Source organism: Bos javanicus, chromosome 11 (assembly GCF_032452875.1).
Source record: "Bos javanicus breed banteng chromosome 11, ARS-OSU_banteng_1.0, whole genome shotgun sequence".
Lineage (NCBI taxonomy): Eukaryota > Metazoa > Chordata > Mammalia > Artiodactyla > Bovidae > Bos > Bos javanicus.
The window spans coordinates 37,574,766-37,596,467 of NC_083878.1; the positions used below are offsets into that span (position 1 = coordinate 37,574,766).

General features: G+C 50.5%; 1 protein-coding gene across 4 annotated transcripts in view; it reads left to right on the forward strand.

Moving 5' to 3' along the window:
• EML6 (EMAP like 6) overlaps positions 1-21,702 on the forward strand; it is a 287,129-nt gene that overhangs the window by 262,224 nt on the left and 3,203 nt on the right. Inside the window, exons 29-41 of one of the 4 annotated variants that reach the window (XM_061432383.1) lie at positions 3,562-3,640; positions 6,528-6,657; positions 8,447-8,545; positions 9,560-9,733; positions 11,377-11,585; positions 12,401-12,558; positions 13,197-13,311; positions 14,728-14,916; positions 16,707-16,879; positions 17,293-17,455; positions 19,019-19,122; positions 19,761-19,914; positions 20,368-20,468. In XM_061432383.1, the coding sequence (XP_061288367.1) occupies positions 3,562-3,640; positions 6,528-6,657; positions 8,447-8,545; positions 9,560-9,733; positions 11,377-11,585; positions 12,401-12,558; positions 13,197-13,311; positions 14,728-14,916; positions 16,707-16,879; positions 17,293-17,455; positions 19,019-19,122; positions 19,761-19,914; positions 20,368-20,468 (1,848 nt within the window). Of the gene's footprint in view, positions 1-3,561; positions 3,641-6,527; positions 6,658-8,446; positions 8,546-9,559; positions 9,734-11,376; positions 11,586-12,400; positions 12,559-13,196; positions 13,312-14,727; positions 14,917-16,706; positions 16,880-17,292; positions 17,456-18,758; positions 19,123-19,760; positions 19,915-20,367; positions 20,469-21,702 lie in introns of those variants that run through there. The other 3 variants (XR_009739371.1, XM_061432384.1, XM_061432385.1) reach the window with 3 other exon arrangements.

Consider the following 21,702-nt stretch of genomic DNA (forward strand, 5'->3'; position numbering starts at 1 on the left):
CAAATCATCCCGTTTCCAGCTGAAACCAGGATCCAGGGTCACTGGGTTTCCGAAGACGTTTTGAAAACTCTTAAGAGCATTTTAATAACACATCTTGGAATGTGAAAAAAGCCACGCTTCCTCCAAGGACACTTTGAACATCGTCGGACTAACAGCGCTAAAAACATTTCCAAATGTGCATTTCTTGACTAAACGTAGCTGAGTTTCTCCACACCCACACCTCTCTTTATAGAAGCTGCTCGGAATGACTGTTTCTTACCAGTTCTCTGAGCCTTCCCCCAAGTCGGCTCTCACATTGCACTCCTCTTGGGTTGTGACTGACTTCCATAACCTCCTCAGTCATTTCAGAAGCTGCCCTAAGAGCCTTGGCATTGAATGCTCACCCGTACATCTCAGGTCATCACGTGCTCTGTTCTACCCCTCGGTCTGCCAGCCCAGCACCCCAGTGCGGGGCAGTGGGCAGGGAGGTAAATGCCTGAGCACAGGCCACCCTTGGGGCCTATCATAGGGTGACAGCCCGTGTCATGGTAACACTCCACACATCTTCAAGTGAGTCTAAGCTTTCTCTTCCACAGCTGAGCTTCTGGGCTCTGGGATTACAGGTAGGACTGAGCTGTCATAGTCCTTCTGTGCCTACAGGGAACACAGGGCCTGGAGTGGCGACTCATGGGTGTGGGGTGGGTCTCCAGCAGCCGCCCCCCTAGCACTGGGCAGGAAGGGGGCTGCCTCATTACTTAACACCGAATCACAAGCTTGAGCTTGCAGGCTCCTCATTGAGGTTCCCACCTCCACCCTCTTTTCCTTGTACCCTCTCCAAGCGCAGGCCTGATCTTCCTCCTCTCTCCTGATTATCCAGTTTGCTTGCTCTCTTGGCCAGGTTCCCTCCTTAAATTTTTTCCCAATGGAAACTTTCTGCTTTGTTTCCCAGAGACTCTTCACAGCCCCACTTGCCCTGTGAGACTCCTTCTTGTCTCTGCTCCTCCCACCTTCGACCCCACCCCATCGCCTTCCCAGCCCTACACCTCCCTGCAGATTCCCAGCCATGCTCACGGCCTTCCTCGCTCTCCATCCTGTGTGCCAGCTGCGAACAACCAACTATAAAGAGTTTATTGGACTGAAAAGTGAGTGAATGTTCTCACACGCTCTGCTCTTTCCCACCTCAGCAAAGCTTTTCAGAGTCACATTTCCAAAGGAATCTGAATCTGGAAGGATTTAGATCCACTGAAAAATACTAAACCTCCAGGGTTTGGCTGTGGTTGAAATTGTTGGCAGTCCCTCTCACGTCTGATGTTACGAAGCCTGTTTATAGATGCCTGGAAAGAAGCCTTTAATGCTTGTATTGTGTTTTAACTTGCTTTCCTTTGGAGGCAGGGAATTGTCAAGTAAGTATGCGCAGCACTCTGCAAAAGCCCAGGTGTTGGATGAGCATCTAGAACTAAGCGTTCATGCAGAATTCACAGCCGTGGAGGGTCTATACTTAACACTCTGCTGAATTTGCCACAATGCAGGTTTCTGCCCTTTGCCCCCTCATCTTCAGTTTTGAAGCAATACAGCTGTAAACATGCTTGTGAAATAAGAAAGAAAACATTCTGAGATTGCTTTTCTTTTCAGTTTTTTACTGAAAATCAAGGTGAAAAAAGCATCAGATTGCCTCCACGTGTATATATATACAATCCACTGTATATATAAGTACACAGTGTTTGTGCTTGTATGCATACTCTGTATACACTGTATAATATGCGACATATTATACAGCCCGTGTATGCCCTGAAAACGAGCCCTGCGTGTATTCTCAGATTCTGCCGTATGAACCGTGCTCTAGTTCCCGTGGCCCCTTGCTCCCATCTCAGACCTTGGCTTGCTTTTATCGTACACGCAGACACCCTTAGGTGGAAGAAGAAACCCACGGATGTCATTTAAAAGTTCCACTAAAACAGAAGAAAGAGCAGATGTCCCGGGAAGCGATAATTACCAGGCATGCAGTCTAATTGTGAGAACCGCCTGCCCCCAGCCTCCCGCTCTTGCCCAATTTGGCAGCGGTGATGTCAGCCGGGGGTGTCGTTTGCAGAGATGTGCTCTCTCCCTATTCTTTGGTGCTGACGGTGATGCCATTTGGTCCAATTATCACTTATGATTACATAACATGTTTTGATTGAAGAGCTTCTGAGAAAATAAAGCTACCTTGTTTCTCCCGAGCACAAAAATGCAAGCCGTTCCAGCAGGCACGCTGCCCTCCCGAGAAACGTTGCGAACTATTAGGCTAAATTATGAGTTGAACTTGATTCGGAAACAAAGTGGCCATTGTGCCTGACTCCCACCCACATCCAGGAGGATGTGATTGTTTTTCTGACCACAAGTCCCTCTCCAGCGCACTCTAAACTAAGCAGAGGCCCCCTGGCGCATTGGCACAGCCCAGAAAGTGCGCGGAAGCAGTGACAAGGCCTCCTTTTTTCTCCCTATCCTGTAGGCGCTTTAGTGCAGAGTTTGCCCAGAGACGCCAGGGTATGAGCTTTCTGAATTTGGTAGAGCGGTGCACTCTTTCATTTCTGTTTTAGTTCTTTGCTGGCATGTTCGGGAAGCATGGTGTGTGCCACACAGGAATGTCTGTTCACTTGGACGATGCTTGTGCATGAATGAGGTGGTTGCTAGTGCAGCCCTAAACTGTACTAAGTTTCTCACTTGGCTTTGTTTGCTGCTTACAAGGGGATCCAGGTAATCCTTTCTCTTTATGTAGCCCCAAAAGCCAGAGCTAATGAATTGGAACATGTGGCAAGAGCTGGGCCCCTCCCCTGCCCCTCCCAGGGTCTCTAAATGCAGAGAAGTCCCATTTGAGGGAAGCTCGTGGTACCCCAAAATTGCCCTCCTCTTATAGGTGTCCTTGAAGTCTTCCCTGTTAGAGAAATTTCTTAATTAAAATTGGAGGCCCGAATCTGCAGAGCTGAGCAGGGGAAAACAAGCTTTGGTGTGGTGGTAGCAGTTGAATGCAGACCATGAGCTTGCCCTGAGGGCTAGGTGCCGAGGCCTTCATCCCTTTGCTTCCTATCTGCCCTTTGTGTGGCAAGAATGACCTGGGCACTTGACCTTCAGAGCCAGTTCCCCAGCCTGGCTTGTAAGTCCTACTTCACACCACGCCAGGATCTCTGAGCACCTAATTCTGAATAGTGCATCCCCATCTGAAAATGCCCTGAGGATTCAGGAAGTGCAGCCCCTTCCTTCTCAGGCTTAGATCCCTCTTTAGTTTTAAAACCAACCGCTCTGGCTCATGCGTTCTTCCTGGCTCCCAGGAGAGGCGGGCTGACTCTGACTTCTATATGCCTTACGTGTAGGGAAGCCCAATTCCGTGCCTGTGAATCCAGGGCCCCAAGTATCAGAAGCTGCTTTTCCTGGAGGCGGAAGAGGAGCTAGGGAGGGGCCTGGACAGGACAAACCCAGGGGTGTGGGGTCCTCCGAGTAGGGGAGGACAAAGGGAGCCTGGCGCTGGTCTTAGCTGGCCACACTGGACAGGCAACCTTGCTGCCTTTAATTCAACACTTTGCTTCTTTTGGCCACTCTCTGTTCCAGACCACCCGTTAGCAGAGCGGCTCCCCAGCCCGAGAAGCTCCAGAAGAACAACATCACAAAAAAAAAGAAACTGGTTGAGGTGAGGAGGTTACACTATTTTGTTCTTCCACCTGCCATCAATGTTCTACGATCTGCCTGGTGGACATCACCATCTGCAAGTCCCATGGACGCCTTCAGGTTACCCCAACTGGACTGACTGGCTCTCGCTTCTCCTGTCCCTTCCACACAGCACTGTGTTCCCCAGCAACGACCAGAGTCACATCTCCTGGGTCCTGTTCCTTCAGCCCCACCACCAAGCCCTTTGGTTACTAACCCCAAAATATCCTGGGTCCTTCAGACCTGGTCCCTTTTCCCTGTACCTAGTGCCACCCAGGGGAGCTTACTCACCGTCTCTAACATCACTTGAGCACTTGTTGGGTGCTGGGTACTTTGCTATATATTGATACTTCCCATTGAGTATTTCATACGTTCCTCGAGTCTACAGGGCAGGTACCATTATTGTTCCATCTTACAGAAGAGGGTGCTGTAGCTCAGAGAAGTCTAGTGATGTGTTAGGTCCCAGCCCCGGATCACTAAGCCAGTGAGTGGAGAGGGGTTTGAACTCCGTTGTCAGGACTTGAGGATGCGAGCTCTGGGGTACCTGCTGATTTCTGAGAGAGCCCTCCTAACTAACTGTTCTCTCTGCCTCCAGACCTGTCCCTTTCCTCTCTGACACATGCCCTGCTGTCCACAGAGTCAGCTCTTGACAATACAACTCTTCTCTCTCCACCCTTGCTTTGAGACACAGGAGAGCCCCACTCTCCCGATGGGACCCACGATCATGGTTTCAAAACCTTACCCAGGAGCCCCTGTCCTAGCTCATCACCTGAGATTCTCCACAGCAACTCAGGTCTCTAACCCCGAAGCCATCGGTGTTCTCTGAAGCTGCCTGGGACTTTCAGGTCCCTGGGCTCAGAAGCCTCCTCCTCTTCCCTCCCCACACCCCGTCCTTCCCCGCCCTTCTCTATGCAGCCTTCTCTGGTGCTCCCCACCCTAAACCCTCCTGCCCTGTACCCGCCCCACACCCACTCCTCCGCAGCCCTGTCCCACACTCTACTGCCATTACTTCACACTCATCTGTCCCCTACTACACTCTGAACTCCTTGAGGCCAGAAAAATCTAAGTTAAATTTTTTTTATTAGAAGAGGAAAATATATTGGGGGGGAGGGGTGATTATCATGGAAATAGCACAGGTCAGGAAATGCAGCTGAACTTCAGGAAAGATGGGATTCAAAACGGAAAGGCTGTCATCAGCCAAGACGGTGCCTCTTTCTGCCCAGCAGGGCCTCATGTGTGCCTGATGCATCCTTCTCTTCTCCTGCAGACTTCTTGAGCCACTGTAGTAGACTGTGGTGCTGTCCGATGCGGGCATTTACAGCTCCTCAGTTAATTAGGCAGCCGAGCCTACCAGCATCCCCAGCTCTAAATTCCTGGGGGAAACTATCTGATTGGCCGAACTTGAGACAGTTGCCTATGGGACTGGGGATCACATATTACACACAAGGTTTCTGGGAAGCACATGGTGAGGGGAGACACTTGGGGTGGGGAGCTGCTAAGGAGGAAAAGAACTTTCCGGGTGAGAGACTTAAAAAAAAGAGAGAGAGTCATATAAATAGGAAAGCTCCTGATACATGGGCTAAATGGATGTATCAGCTTGACGAAAGGTCATGGGAGATTGTGAGAGCAGGGCTTCATTGTGCCAACTTTGGACTTTATCCCATAGGTAGTGAAACTCAGCACATGTTTTTGAGTAGGGACGTGTTGTGGTATTTTAAAATTAATCTGATGTTTGTAACTGGCAAACTTTGGAGAGAGGAAAGGCTAGACTCAGGGAACCTAGAGAAAAGGGACCCACATCTTCTTAATCTTGAATCAGTCCCCACATCCCACCCCAACCAGCACGGTGCCCAGGACAGGAGAGCTGCCAGCAATGACAGCCATGCCATCAAGTTGAATTAAGAACAGGTCTGATCTGAACCAGTCACTGCTCTTTGTCCTAGAAGACTAGACAGGAAGAAGAGAAAGACTGTAGGGGAAAAAAGAATGCAAATGGTATAGAAACTTTGTAGGGCAAGCACCCAGCAACAGAATGAGCATGGCATTCGCCTCAGTGTTCCGCTTTGCAGTCCCTGATGCATCCGGTGGATCAGAGCAAAGAGCCCTGAGCCACCCTCAGCTCACCTCCAAGAGTGCCCACCAAGTCACAGATGTGCAACTTCAGGGCAACCTTAACTGGGCATCCCTTCGATAGGCTTTGCCTCACCTGAGAAGCAGGGAAGCAAATCCCGGTTTATTTACAAAGTTAGTTGTTCAGTCGTGTCTGACTCTTTGCAACCCGATGGACTGTGGCCCACCAGGCTCCTCTGTCCATGGGATTCTCCAGGCAAGAATGCTGGAGTGGATTGCCATTCCCTTCTCCAGAGGATCTTCCTGACCCAGGGATCAAGCCCAGGCCTCCTGCATCGCAGGCAGATCGTTTTCCATCTGAGCCATTAGTAGTAGTGTTAGTCACTCAGTCATGTCCGACCCTTTGCGACCCCATGGACCGTGGCCCGCCAGGCTCCTCTGTCCATGGGATTCTCTTAGGAAAGAATGCTGGAGTGGATTGCCATTCCCTTCTCCAGAGGATCTTTCTGACTCAGGGATCAAACCCGGGTCTTCTTCATTGCAGGCAGATTCTTTACCATCTGAGTTATAGGGAAGATCCTATCCGAGCCACTAGGGAAGCCTTATTTAGAAAACTCATTGTAATTCTATGTGTGAGGCTGCCCCCCAGCATCTTGGGGAGCTAAAGAAAGGGCTGCCCTGTATCCCCAGCTGGCCGAGGAGTGAGTGGTTCCTGTGCTGAGTGGCTGTCCCCATGGTGCGGGTTTGTTCCTCTGCTCGTACTTCCCCTAAGGGCCCTTTCATCTTGTGTGGGAGTGTAGGAGCTGGCTCTCGACCACGTGTTTGGCTACAGAGGCTTTGACTGTCGCAACAACCTGCATTACCTGAATGACGGTGCGGACATCATCTTCCATACGGCCGCGGCCGGCATCGTTCAGAACCTCTCCACAGGTAAACAGGTCGGGAGAAACCACTGTCTGAACAGATGTTTATTTAGCCCTTTGTGCACTTTCCCACTGGTTATATGCCCCGTAGCTTAAACTTGCTCTACCCTTCAGAGCCATTCCACTCCATTCCAGACTGGTGCCCTTCAGTCCTGGAAGATGCTCATGTTCACAGTCAGACCCGATTTCTCCCTGCCTCTCACCCAGCTGCATCTCATCTCAGCCCCTGGCAGGGAGGTGGTGCTTCCTTCAGCTCCACGGAGGCTGAGAGGGATGGAGGGAAGCCAGAAAGAGGGTGTGGAGAGCAGAGAAAGCTTTATAGACAGTAACCGACAACCAAGCAAGGGGGAGAGGGGTGGTTTTCTCACTGATTTCTGCTGCTGCTAAGTCGCTTCAGTCGTGTCCGACTCTGTTCGACCCCATGGACTGCAGCCCACCAGGCTTCTCTGTTCATGGGATTCTCCAGGCAAGAACACTGGAATGGGTTGCCATTTCCTTCTCCAATGCATGAAAGTGGAAAGTGAAAGTGAAGTTGCTCAGTTGTGTCTGACTCTTAGCGATCCCATGGACTGCAGCCTACCAGGCTCCTCCATCCATGGGATTTTCCAGGCAAGAGTACTGGAGTGGGGTGCCATTGCCTTCTCCCATTGATTTCTAAGTCACCAAATTTTTTAGCAGCTCAGATTTTCAAGTTTTGCCTGTTTCAAATATTTAACCAGATTCACAAGGAGAATGAGAACTGTGAAATAATTAACAAAAATTCCTTAAATTTCCCTTATATAGAATTTAACTATAAATTTAAAACTCATTTTTAAAAGAAACAACTGAAGCAAAAAGAATCACTCAGAAATTAAGAGACACCCTTATCTTTACCACAAGATTTAAATATGGTAATGTGTTGCCTTTATTTGCTTTATATCTTAAACTTTTTTCCCTCCCAAATTTTATGCTCCTTCATAATTCTGTGTAGTTTATGCATAGATTTTTTTTTAAGATAGTAAAATCACTGGGCACATAAAGATTTGTCTTTTGAGGGGAGGACCTTGGAATTTCTTCTTTGTTTTTCTCAGTCTTCTAGCCACATGTTACCAGGTTGGTAGCAAAGTGCTGTTTCCTTGTATTCAATGCCATCACTCACCTCTCAGTTCCTGTGCGTTTATAGTGGCCACTTGGGCAGTCAAGTCAGCAAACCGTTTGCTGCAATAGATGATAAAGCTTTTCTTGTCCTTTCTTCCACTTGGACCATATGTTGACTTAGGGCTTTAAGGGATAAAACCATCACCCTTGCTATCAAAGTACCCAGTAGGTTGGCACTTTGATAGATAAAGATAATTAAAAGGGATTTCCCAAGCATTTTCCTAGTGTAGTCTTCCCTTTCTGATGAGTAAGTGGTGCCGTTTTGGTCAGTAAAACACTGTCTCTAGCACCCCACCACCCCGCTCAGAGGAAGACAGTGAGAAGCCGTGGGTCCTGGGCCGTGGGAAGAGGAAACTTTCTGGACCCTGGAAACCTCTGCACTTGGACTGCACTCTGGCTGCACCCAGGATGCGGGAGGATTGAGGGGAGCCTGTGTGTTAGATCTGGATTAGATAACAGGCACTAGCTCTCCTAATCTTTGGACAGAATGTGTCTAGGTGACAAAGCATCTCCCACTTCCCAGGGACAATTCTGTAAGTGAGAACTGGGCGCTGTTAGTGCTCACTTGCACAGGGCGTTTGCCAAGACTCCTCACTGAGCTTTGGGTCTACCCTCAGAGCTTACCTGTGCCCCTGCCCACCCTGCCCCGTCTCCCCTAGGGAGCCAGAGCTTCTACCTGGAGCACACGGACGACATCCTCTGCCTGACGGTGAACCAGCACCCCAAGTACAGGAACGTGGTGGCCACCAGCCAGATAGGTAGGAAGGGTCTGCCGGCGCCGAGTCGCTCTCCTCTGAGCAGAGACGTTGATTTACTGATTTATCGGCAGCTACTGGGGCAGCAGTGGGGGCGGGGAAGGGGTCACTGATATCCACCCTTTCTTGATGTTGATGTTGAGTTTTTGAGCCCTGATTGAGTCTGTGTTGTCTGAGTTGACACATCCAGTGCTGCTGACTCCAAGGGACCATTAAGTCAGACCAGAGACTCAAGATCCAAATAAACGACCCCCAGCCCTGGGGGCTGCGAGAATAGTTTTTCAGAGCCCAAGTTCAAATGACGGGCCCTGGAGGTTGTGCTTGGCGAGGGTGGATTCCGATGTGTGTGCCTGACTCTCCTTACCCTGGGAAACTGCCAGTGACAAATGTGAATTGATTCATATTTGTGACGAGTGGTTGTTGCTGCTGTTGTTTTTAACTTTGTCATTTCAAAGGCAGTTTTTACAAAACAGCTTGCTGCTTGTTCTCATTGAACCCATGCCCATTTTTTTAATTTAATTTGGAACTTTGATGCTGGTGTTAAGTGCTTCACTCTTAGAAACATGACTTATTTCAGCTATTGTTTTCCCTTGACGCTTCCTCATTGCCATTGCTCACCCCATGCAGGTGATATTGTGGAGACCCCAGGTAAGGCAGTTCCCTCCGTGAGTAGTTTGAATCTGCACAGCAAAATCATGTCAATCTATCATGTTTGCTGATTGTATCTGGCTGAGTCACAGATACAATCATTGACCTCACCGATTTCCTTTGTATCAACTCCACCTCGAGTGTGTGTGTTGGATGTAAACACCCTTAGGTCTCTGCCTCTGAAAGCACAGCAGGCAAGTGTTTCCCCTTATCTCTCACCTCCGACCAGGCCAGGCCCTGGGTCTCTTAGCCTCTTAGTCTCTGTGACGCCCCTGAGCACTTGTCATAGAAGCTTTTAGGTGGGCGTCGGTGCTGCCCGAGCTCTGCCAACCTCCAACCTCAGCTCTTCGTCCTGCCTCCCACACTCAGGGACGACACCTTCCATCCACGTGTGGGACGCCATGACCAAGCATACCGTGTCCATGCTGCGGTGCTTCCACTCGAAGGGCGTGAACTACGTCAACTTCAGCGCCACCGGGAAGCTGCTGGTGTCAGTGGGCGTGGACCCCGAGCACACCATCACCGTCTGGCGCTGGCAGGAGGGTAAGGGCAGCGGGCTTTCTGTGCCCCTGTGGGGCTTGCTCGTGGCGTGGGCTGGGCTCCAGCCTAGATCTGCCTCACTCCACAGCCCGCTGTCAGCACTGCCCCACACCAGCCTGTGGAGTCCTGGAGAAGCTGCTGGTCAGCTGCTGCTGTGTCCTGAACCCTGTGGCCCCCAGAGTCCTGGGCTGGGCAGTGAAGGGTCTTTGGGAAAGTGGCCCAGGGCTGACTGCCTTCCTCCTCAGGAAACAGGCAGCACCCTCCACTGTTTCTGTCCTAATCACCTTCCTGTACAAGCTTCCCAGTCTGTCTGGTGACCCTTGGATCCTGCTGCGGCTTTGGCACCCTCGTTGTCTTATTACAGGAAATGGGACTGGGTTTTACCACCATCGTCTCAGAAACACTTTTTTTTAAACATTTTTGAAATGGGGATTCACCTTATAATTGAGGTTTACATTTAATGGAACAAGATTTCTTTCTTGTCCTCCCCCAATACACGTGCACACACAGGCTGCTACTAAATTCACAGTCTTCTTTGAATCAAAACTAGGCAACCTTTTGGGTATATTCTCTCAGTTGGCAAAAGCAGATCCAATTAGTTAAGACCTTAATGAGGTCCATCTCCAGCCCGGCCGCCTGTATCTGGGGCATGCTCAGCCAGGCACGCACAGAGGTGGCACTTCTCCAGCCAGGACTTCAAGAGTCCCATGATCTCAGCATCTTCCCATGGCAGAGCCATGAGAGGGGATAGTAAATGAGCCCAGCAGGAGGGAAGTTCCACTCCCCTCCATCTGAAGAAAAGAGGCTGGGGACCTGCAGATATTTATGATGAGACTTGTCATGTTCCCTCCATTTCTCATGTTCTTGTTCATCAGTGTCTTGTGTCCAAATGGCCCCATAGTCTGTGTCCTTGGGATGCAGGTCATTGCCTGTGATGACACATGGTCAGCTGATTAAGTAGACTCAGCCCCACAGAGGAGAAACACAGCGTCTTCACTGATAGACTTATAGTGTCTTAGAGCTGGAAAGACTTAGAGAAGCCTTCCTGCCCGGTCAGGATCCACCCCATGGACAGATCCCTCCAACGCATTCCTCACAGGCTTCTTTCCATTTTCTGCTCAAATGCTGTCACATATACAGCCAGCATTACCTCCTCAGACAGCCCACCCACTGTTGAAAGCCCTTTCTTAGGCGAGGGTGTAACTTGCTTCATAAAGCCTTTCTGCTATGGCACTAACTGTGTTCTCTGCAGTAGCCAAGAACACGTCTGATCCTCATTCATTAGAAGAAGGTCATATCAGCCCTGTACACAGTATCATCCTTTTCGGCTCAGGCTCACTCTCCCAACGTCCTGTCTGTTCTTCTGGGCAGTACCTGCTCTGGCCCTGCCATGGTGTAGTTCTTAGCCTTCCTCATGGTCTCCTAGGGCCCCTTCTGCCCTCCAAGAGCCAGGACTTTTAAACAAGTTCCCAGGATAAAGAGAAGACTTCTCTCTGGTAGTTTTCTCCCATTGTCTTTGTTGGAAGCAGTACAAGATCTGTATAGAAGGGTTCTGAGCCAGTGATAGGATCTAACAGCTGACACCAACCACCAAGGCTTCTGAGCTGAGCATAGCCCAGCCTCACCCGACTCTCTCACCCTCGCAGGTGCCAAGGTTGCCAGCCGAGGGGGCCACCTGGAGCGCATATTCGTGGTGGAATTTCGCCCTGACTCAGACACGCAGTTTGTGTCGGTTGGGGTCAAACACATGAAGTTCTGGACCCTGGCAGGCAGCGCCCTGCTTTACAAGAAAGGGGTCATTGGGTCTATGGAGGCCGCCAAGATGCAGACGATGCTGTCCGTGGCCTTCGGTGCTGTGAGTTCCAGCAGAAGCTTCCTGAGAGGGAAGCCTGGACCCCTGGGCACGGGCATGGGGTGGGCGGGTATATGCTAAAAGCTATGAACAACAGGAAAGCCATTTCCACGGGCTCTCCTTCATTGGACTATTTGCAAGCACTGTTTTGTTTCCTTAGCATAAGTTGACTATATTATTCCCCTCAAAATGTTAATTAGAAAAAAGCAGAACCCCCACCCAGGGCTGGAGGTTCATTATTCCAGAGACACACTGACTTGCAAGCCCGTTGTGTTGAGCTCGATAGATGCAGAGGCTGAGGGACATTTCCATCACCAGACTGCCTCCCTGCCCCCTGCCATCTCGTGCCACAAGTCCCCTAATGACCCCTTGCACAGGCTGTGGGTGGCTCTCGGGCAATAGGAGCTGCCCAGGGATGTTCTGGAACACAGCCAACTCTTGGTCCTCCCAGTGTGGGTTTACCTGGCCAGGGAGATGAGCCCAGGAGAGTCTGCTGGGAGGCTGGGGTCCCGCCTGGCCCTGCAGTCACTGGGGGCTGCTCCCACAGTGGAAGTGCATTTAAAAGCAGAGCTGTGCTTAATGGGGAATCAACCGTCCCCAGAGCCAACTCATCAGAGTGAATTGCAGAGCTGGGTGATTTCCTTACCATGTGCTCTTTGTAGGATTCTCTTTCCTTCCCCTGATACAGAAGGTTGATCTAAGCTGTGCACGCGCTTCTCTGGCTCCTGTTTCTTGGCACTGGAGCAGGTGGCTGGGAGGGGGCCCTCTTGAGAACCGCGGCCAGTGTCCTGGTGTGGAGGGTGTCCCTCTGTTGACAGAACAACCTCACTTTCACGGGTGCCATCAATGGTGACGTCTATGTATGGAAGGACCACTTCCTCGTCCGGCTGGTGGCCAAGGCTCACACAGGCCCCGTCTTCACCATGTACACGACCCTTCGGGACGGGCTCATCGTGACTGGCGGGAAAGAGCGGCCGTAAGCCGGAGCTCCTCTGGGAACAGCTGGTCTTTTGTGATTGTCTTGGGAGAAACGGACAGAAGCATCTCCATTGGAGAAGATGCAGAGTTTCACTCTCTTGTTTCTTCTGCATCATGGAGATGAGTCTGCCATCTCTCCAAGAGGGCCCTGGGTCAGAACCTTCAGAAGTAAGGCTCAGAGAGGCGGAGTCCTATCGCTTAACAACTGGACAGATGCTTTTGAATAGCCCCGTGACTCTGCTGTCCATCAAGTGTTACTGCTGGTAGCTCTTCTGGAGGGGGCAGGAGTGGCGAGATGAGGGGACAGATGTCCAGTGGGGACGGCGACCCTGTGAAGGCCAAGTACTCCTCTTCATTGTCCAATCTAATGAAAGCACAGTTTGATTTTTTTAGATTGGGATTCTCTTTCCTCTTACGATGGTAGCATTTGACAGCAATCTAGGAAATCTGCAAGCTCAAGGGGTTCTGGTGGCTCATCAGCAGGGCCTATGAAAGGGGCCACCCCAAGGGGTTGTCCTGCTGGGCCCTGGGATGTGGGGCCGGGACCTTGAGGAGATGGTGGTGGGGAGGGGGAGTGGAGGGTCCTGAGTGGCCTTCAGATGAGGGCTGACCTGCCAAGTTCTTGATCTTTCTCAGGACCAAAGAAGGAGGTGCTGTGAAACTGTGGGACCAGGAGATGAAGCGCTGCCGGGCCTTCCAGCTGGAGACGGGGCAGCTGGTGGAGTGTGTGCGCTCCGTGTGCCGTGGCAAAGTGAGCCGGCGGGCCCGCCTTTCCCCAGCCACACATTTGCCCTGTACTGGGGGGTGGTCGAGTCCTGAGAACAAGGCTCCCGGGTGTGACTTAGACTGCAGAGGGAGGCAGCTTAGCAGAGTGGGACAGACGGGGATGCAGACTGTGGCTCACCCAGGAGAAGTGGCTGTGTGACCTTTGCTCTGTTACTTAGCCTTTCTGTGTCTAGCTCGTGGTGGTTGTGAGGATTGCATGATCATCAGTGCCCAGGACCTTTCATTATGCCTGGCACATGGTCACAGTCAGTATATGTCAGCTGCTATTGTTATAGACACAGGGATATTAGGTAGTTTGCCCAGGCCCAGGGGTGCACAGCCAGGATGGGGAAAGCTAAGGACCACCACACTAAGGCATTTGGTCAGATGCTTCGCTAAATATCACACACAGCTGTGGAGTTTGGCTTTTGTTTTTTAAATATGGATATCCAGGCTCTTGCCCAGTGTGCCAAATCAGAATCTCAGGGGTAGGGCCTTGGCTTTGATATGTGTGTTCTTTTTTCCTTTCCTTCTTCTTTTTTTTTAATTCCCCAGGAGATTCTAAAGCACTTGAAGTCTCCTGACCTCTGTTTAATACCTTGTATTTATATGTTGGAATTGGTATCAGTCTACAAACTTGCTTTCTAGACGCTTTCCATTAAAAAGGCAAACCTGAGTCTATGTAATTGTAAATTGGGAATTTGGGTTTAAATAGATACATGATAGTCATCCGGAAGGGAAGGGTAATGAGATGGAGGCAGGATGAGGTCTAGAACCTGGAAGTCATCAGGAGATGGATTTTGTTCAGTTTGAGGAAGAGCTGAGGAAGAGTTTGGGCTGTGCTAGGGCAGAAATTGGCTGCCCTGCTCTGCAGTGAGCTCAAAGGCACTGGAACATTCCAGCAGAGACGAGAGGATGGGGGGCTTTGGGGGACTTCTTCCCAAGGGGCTGGAGGGAGAAAAGGCCTGGTTGGGGGGGGTGTCACTTAAGGATGGCGAATTTGTTGTTAAAAACAAGGCACTTCCTGGCTCTTGCTGTTTTAGTACCAGTGCCAGCGAATGCACTTTGCCAAGTTGCTCTGATAGTGTTTTTTTATTATTATTATTTTATATTGTGACAAAATCTAGAGAACATAAACTTTACCATTTAGCCGTTTCGCAGCATACAGTTCATTGGTATCAGATACAGTCAGATTGTTATGCAGCCAGCAGCACCATCCCTCCTCGGGACATTTCTCGTCCTGTACACCAGAAGCTCCGCATCTATGAAACAATGACTGCCCTACCCAGCCCCTGGCAACCATCATTCCACCTCCTGTCTCCATGCATTTGACTCATCTAGGAATTACGTATGAGTGGGATCCTACAGTGTTTTTCTTCTAATAGTGTTTTGATTACAACAGGGAAAAATTTTAGTGGGAACCAAGGATGGAGAAATCATTGAAGTTGGTGAAAAAAACGCTGCTTCCAACATCTTGATTGATGGACACATGGAAGGGGAGATCTGGGGCCTGGCCACACACCCCTCCAAGGACATCTTCATCTCCGCCAGCAATGACGGCACAGCCCGCATCTGGGACCTGGCTGACAAGGTGAGGGGGCAGACCCTGCCTAGGCTCGGAGGCCCCAAGTAGGGGGAGGGCAAGTCCGGCCAGGGTCAGGCCAGTCAGAGATGGGGGATGGGGTTGGATAGGAGCTCAACCACAGCGTAGCAGCTAAGTTAGACTCATAGTAAAGAGAAGTCCCGTTCACACTCACCCATTCTGTATATATCTATTAGCTATATGCTTCTATAAATATTTATAGTACAGGAATAATCTCACTGAAAATGCTTTATTCTCTTGTCACAAAAAAACCCATGAAACTAAAAAACAAAGAGAGAAATCATGTCTTCCCCTAATGGGGAAGAGAAAAAAATGATTTAAAATGTCAGATGTTCCCAAGTGGAACATTTCAATCAAAATTCCAAAAAAGTTACTCTTAGAGTTTGGAAAAAAATTTTAAAATACAAAAAATTTCTAAAAACAGATCCATCTGGAGTAAAAATGTAAAATAGCAGAGAATAATCAGGAGTAGGGGAAGAAAAACTGATGTTTACCAAGCCTCAGCTGATAGTAAAAAAGTACTTATGTTCTAATAATTAAAATACTTGGTTTCATTATAAAATGGCTTGTAAATATTTCAGTCATATTTTCAGTGTCAGGATCATGGAACAGACTTGGAGAAGCCTCAGCTCAGTGTGGTTGTCATACTCAGGTTGAAAGTGAAAAGAAAGTAAAAGTGCAGGTCACTCAGTTGTGTCCAACTGTTTGCGACCCCACGGACTTTAAGTCCATGGAATTCTCCAGGCCAAAATACTAGAGTGGGTAGCCTTTCCCTTCTCCAGGGGATTTTCCCAACCCAGGGGTTGAACCGAGGTCTCCCACATTGCAGGCGGATTCTTTACCAGCTGAGCCACAAGGGAAGCCCAAGAATACTGGAGTGGGTAGCCTATCCCTTCTCCAGGGGATCTTCCCAACCCAGGAATCAAACTGGGGTCTCCTGCATTGCAGGTGGATTCTTTACCAACTGAGCTATTAGGGAATCCCCATACTCAAGTTAGTTTGTGATTATTGATTATGTTTGTTAACACCCACTACATACCAGGTGTTTCATAAATACCATCACTAATGCTTACACCAACTTTGCAAGACCAATATTAGTATCACTTCTCTACACATGGGGCTTCCCCGATGGCTCAGCAGGTAAAGAACCTGCCTGCCAATGCAGGAGACAACAGGAGATGCAGGTTCAATCCCTGGGTCAGGAAAATCCCCTGGAGGAGGAAATGGCAACTCACTCCAGTATTCTTGCCTGGAGAATTCCACGGACAGAGGAGCCTGGCAGGCTATAGTCCATGGATCACAGAGAGTCAGACATGACTGAGCACACACACACACACACACACACGTATACACATATGGGAAAAGAGAGGAGCAACTTACCCAAGCACACCCAGCTAGGGACAGAGCCAGGATCTGGGATTACTGACACATGCTGAAGCTCAAACTCTTTCCCCTGAACAAGAGGTCAGCAAGCTGCAGCCCAAGGATGAAGTCTGCCTGCTGCCTGCTTCTGCAGTAAGCTGCACTTTAGTGTTTATATCAGTGCCCATGGCTGCTTTCGTGCTTCACTGGCAGAGCCAAAAATATTTACTATTTACTATCAGGCCATTCACAGAGAAAGTTCACCAGCCTCTGCTTAAACCACAGTCTCCCCAGCTGCTCAGTCAAAACACACTGCCCGCCTCAGAGCCTCCCTAGAGGTGACCTGGGTGCAGGATTTCCCCTGGAGACTAGCTGAGGTGGCCAAGAACTCAGGGTATTACGTTGTGTCCATGTAGAAGCTGCTAAACAAAGTGAGCCTGGGCCACGCGGCCCAGTGTGCAGCCTACAGCCCGGACGGGGAGATGGTGGCCATTGGCATGAAGAATGGAGAGTTTGTTGTCTTGTTGGTGAACAGCCTGAAAGTTTGGGGGAAGAAAAGAGACCGGAAATCTGCTATCCAAGATATCAGGTACATAGCAAGTGGTCTGGGCAGGGAGGAGAAAGGCAGGCATTCATTCTGCCTCCCCATGGTTCCCGTTCCAGGAGGCGGGGATGAAGAACTCACATATGAGAGGGTCCCTTTCAGTGAGCCAGCTCTGGTAGGAGATCCTCTCACACGTCAGTTCTCAGACACATCTTTGCTGATTCCCACGAGTGTGGTAAAAACTTCTTGTGAAGAGCCTTCTACAGAAGGCTGTACACACCCATTTTCTTTCTTCCTGGGGGGGTTCGATCCAGAGAAGCGGTCAAATTCCTTAGACTGTTGGAGAAGCTACCCAACCTGACCTTGAGCTTGGGAAGTCCATCCCAGAGCAGACCTCATGCCTGACTGGCCCCAGGCAGCCCTCCTCACAGACTGTGCTCTTGAATTGCTTTTTCTAGAATCAGCCCAGACAGCAGATTCTTAGCTGTTGGTTCTTCTGAACACACAGTTGACTTCTATGACCTCACTCAGGGCACAAGTTTGAACCGCATCGGCTACTGCAAAGATATCCCCAGCTTCGTCATTCAGATGGATTTTTCTGCAGATGGCAAGTACATCCAGGTGTGCTTCGGCTTTACTGAGAATAGTAAAACCCTTGATATATTATAAAGTATATGTAGTATAACTGGGGTAACCATTGATAATAGTATTACTCACAACAGCTTAGGTGAAACCAGGGCTGACTGTTCGCCAGGCAGTGTGTTCACAGGAACCCCTTAAGGACGTTGCTTTTCCTATTTTATACCTGAACAAACAAAGGCTTAAGAATTTAAGAAAGTCAAATAGAATGAAAAATAGTAGTTATTCTTCAGTAGGAAAGCAGGAAACAAGCCCTAATCATCTTGAGCTTCTCACCACCGCCCCTTCAAAGCTTCCTGATTCCTAGTTCTCAGGGCCGCACCGAAGCCTGTTGCCTCTTATACTTCTTCATCTCAATTCCAAATCCCATGGGTAGTGTGGCCCCTCCACCCTTGGGAGCAGACTCCAGACCATGACCCTGGAGTGAAGGCCCTGGGCAAGGGATCAAGAGGGGTTCCACTCATGGCACTGAGAATAGAACAATGATGTCTCCAGCACTTTGAACAAATATTATGCATTGGTGAACTGGCCAGGAGTCAGGTGGTCATTTTGAAAGGAGAAGAGAACACATTCATTTGTCAAGTGTGAACTGAATCAGGCGCTGCATTAGACTTCTGGGTGGAGGAAACAGGCCTGATCCCTGCTTTCCAGGAGCTTGCCTTGTTGTGGACAAGAGGAGCATTAAACTCATCACACCAGTGTACCCATAATTATAAATTTTGATTATGTGCTGAGAAGGAAAAGCACAGTGCCCTGTGGGAGCGTTTAACACACATTGAGTTTAGATTGACTTCCCCTCCCAGAGGTGCTGTTCACACTGAGGTCTGCAGGGTGTGCAGGGGTCAGCCAACCAAGACAGCGGAACGTGGTTCCAGGCGTTCCGCGTGAAAAACCAAATGTGGGAAAGATCGCAGCTCGTTCCTGAACAGCAGGGAAATCGGGGTGGCTGGGCCAGCACCTCAGGGGGACAAGGGGCTGGAGATGGAGGCAGCAGCCACGTGCTAGAAAACGATCGGTTTCCTCTAGAAGGTTCCCAGAGAAGCCAGGATCGGGTCCTAGATACTTCAGAGATAATCTACGTTGGCTGTTGTCCATGAGAAACCTTGCTTCAGTTCTTTACTGAAGGACCTCGCTTCACTGAGAACAGGGATCCCCAAGTCTGAGCAAGTACCAGCATCCCCTGGAGGCTTTATTAAAATGTCTGCTGGGCCCCACCCTCTTCAGGGCATCTGATGGGGGGTTGGGGGTGGGGGTCCAAGAGCACACATTTCTAACAAATTTCCAGATGCTGCTTCTGCTGGTGGAGAACCACAGTTGGCGAACCACTGCCTTAGAACTTTGGAAAATAGCAAGAAAATGGATGGCAAATGCCCTGCTTGTGTAGACTCGGCTGCAGGCTGACCACAGGCTTTGCAGGCTGGAGCTGAACTTGGGTTTGGTGGAAAGGTCTGGGGATGTGGAGGCTGGGAAGCAGCACATGGGAAGGGGAGTCCTTTGGGCAGAAAAGAAAGAACATTGATGGGCATGGCTGCCTCCCGTCTGCAGGTGTCCACAGGAGCCTACAAGCGCCAGGTACATGAAGTTCCCCTGGGGAAGCAGGTCACCGAAGCCGTGGTCATTGAGAAGATCACCTGGGCCTCCTGGACAAGGTGACTGCAGGAAAGGTCCCAGGGGAGACTACTCTTGTCCCAGCCTCAGCCTCAAGTTTGTGTGGGGCTGGGATCTGAAGCAGCTCAGAGACAGAGCTCTTTCCCTTGGCGCAGGAGAAGGAAGCTTCTAGCTCCCAGATTGGGCCACAGGCTTTGATCTGACCTAGGCTTTTGAAATGCAAAGTCCCTCTTGATGTGTCCCACCCATCCCCAGCTCCACCCAACAAGTTCAAAGGGAAACCATCTCCCAGGTCTTGGCCAAGCCCCCTCCAGTACAGTGAGGCTTTTTCCAACCCCTGGGATGGGAGGGAGGGCTGGTCACCAGGTAGCAGGGTAAGCAGCAGGGCCCTGCCAAGTCAGAAGAGAGGAGACCACCAGCCTGGGAGCTTAAAGGAGCCCCCACTCTTCAACCAAACCCACACATACTCTGAAGCATTATGGGGAAGAGGGAGAGAACCAAAGATGGAGGGAAGTTGTCTTTTGGGGTGAAAGGGGCCCGAGGCAGAGAACAGCAGGAGCTGGGGCAAGTGCACAGAGAAGGGGGTGGGGGGTGGGGCGGACAGAAGAGCCACGTGACTGCACTGACTCTTCTGCAGGAAGCCTTGTCACACACCTCACACCTCTTCCTGTTGGAACAGCATTCTGGGAGACGAAGTCATTGGCATCTGGCCGCGAAATGCAGACAAGGCTGACGTCAACTGCGCCTGTGTGACCCACGCAGGGCTGAACATCGTCACGGGAGACGACTTTGGGCTGGTGAAGCTCTTTGATTTTCCGTGCACAGAGAAATTTGTGAGTTTCCCTTAGAGTAATTCCCTACACAGCCTCTAGGCTCTTTGACGTTGTGCATTCTCCCGGAGATTGTGGCCACATGGACACGACTATCTACAGTCTAGCACAAGAGGAATCTTGTCACAGCCCTCGGGAGACTTGGCCACCCCTAACCTTTTCCTCTCCTTCACAAGGGGAAGTCTTGGAAGCCAGGAGGATGGGGGTGAGGGTACCGAGCAGGGCAAGAGTGAGGCAGGAAGCCAGTGAAGGGCTGGCTCCCAGAGATGTCCAGACCTAACCAAGGCAAGAGTGAGGCAGGAAGCCAGTGAAGGGCTGGCTCCCAGAGATGTCCAGACCTAACAGGCACCCCGTGGGTGAAGGGAAGCCTGGGGAGGCGGAGCGGAGTCCTGGGAGTGGCCCAGGGTGGCTGAAGGACAGGCTCTCGTAGTCACCTCCATTCCCTTTTGCTCACAGGCCAAACATAAGCGTTACTTCGGTCACTCAGCTCATGTGACAAACATCCGTTTCTCTCATGACGACAAGTATGTAGTCAGCACTGGAGGAGACGACTGCAGGTACCAACCTGATTCATCTGGCTCTGCCCCGAAGCCTGGCCTTCACCCCTACCATCCCCACCTCAATTGTCAGCTCCTCCCAGGGGCACAGGAGGGGCTGGTATGGGCAGTGACCAAGAGATGCAGTGAGGACTTCCCAGTGTAAGGTATTTAGTCTCTGGTGACCCCAAACCCTAACTGTGATGGGCCTCTGTCCCCACTAGGTTGGCCTGGGATTGGAGAGAAGCCAAGGGCAGGTCAGAGCTACGCTGAGCATTGCTGGTTGTAGGGGCAGGTGCTGAGAGACCCAACCTCCACACGGCGATTTCAGTAGGAGCTGCGGGCTGTTGCATATAATCAGGAGCTTAGAGGGACCTTGATCCATGGGCCTTGTAACTCAGAACTTCCAGTTCATCACTAGAGTTCTTACATGGATGATTAATCCACAACTCTGTGAGAGGTTTATAAATAGTAACATTGGGCCTCAGTCACGCAGAACACATTACCCGATTTTACACATGAGATCAGACAAGGAGTGAAGCCGTTAGGACCAGTGCTGGTTAGTAGCTGCAGAACCTCCACCAGCGTGTGGACTCCTAAACCGGGTGGGCCCCTAACCTTCACCACTGCTCAGGGAGAAACAGGCCTCATGCTCTGGGAGGCATGACTGGTCTTCCAAGGTTTTGGAAGGACCCCCTAGCAGCCTACTCCAGAGATGCTATCCAAGGAGCTCTCTCGTGTCCCTCCACCAAGGGCCTTTCTTATTTAGAGTGTGGGGGACCAGCACGAGGTCATCCGAAGTCATTCAGCTTCTCCACATCTCATGTGGATGAAGAGCTTTACAGAAACATGAATACAGGTTTCTGTTCAATTGAGGACTGGGCTCACAGGGGCATCAAGAAGAAACACGTGCATTTTTAGTAGTCTGAGTAAGGTTGTGGAAAAGGTACCTGTAGAGCATTTTAACCCACTTTCTACCCAAAAGCATTTTGTAGAAAATGGCCCCAAAGGATGCTTTCTGCTGGCCCCCCGGAAACATCCATCTCCAGGCCACTGTGTCAACTGCCGCAGGCACTTAGAGCTGCTGAGAAAGGGCCGACAGCAGCTCCGGGGGTGGGGAGGGGCAGGAGGACCCCCATCCAGAGCAGCACCAACCAGACGGTAAACAAGCAGCCACAGGACACAGAAGCTAACCTGGAGATCTGAGGGGGGTGTCGGTCACTATAAAGGGCTTGGATGTCACCTTCCCAACACA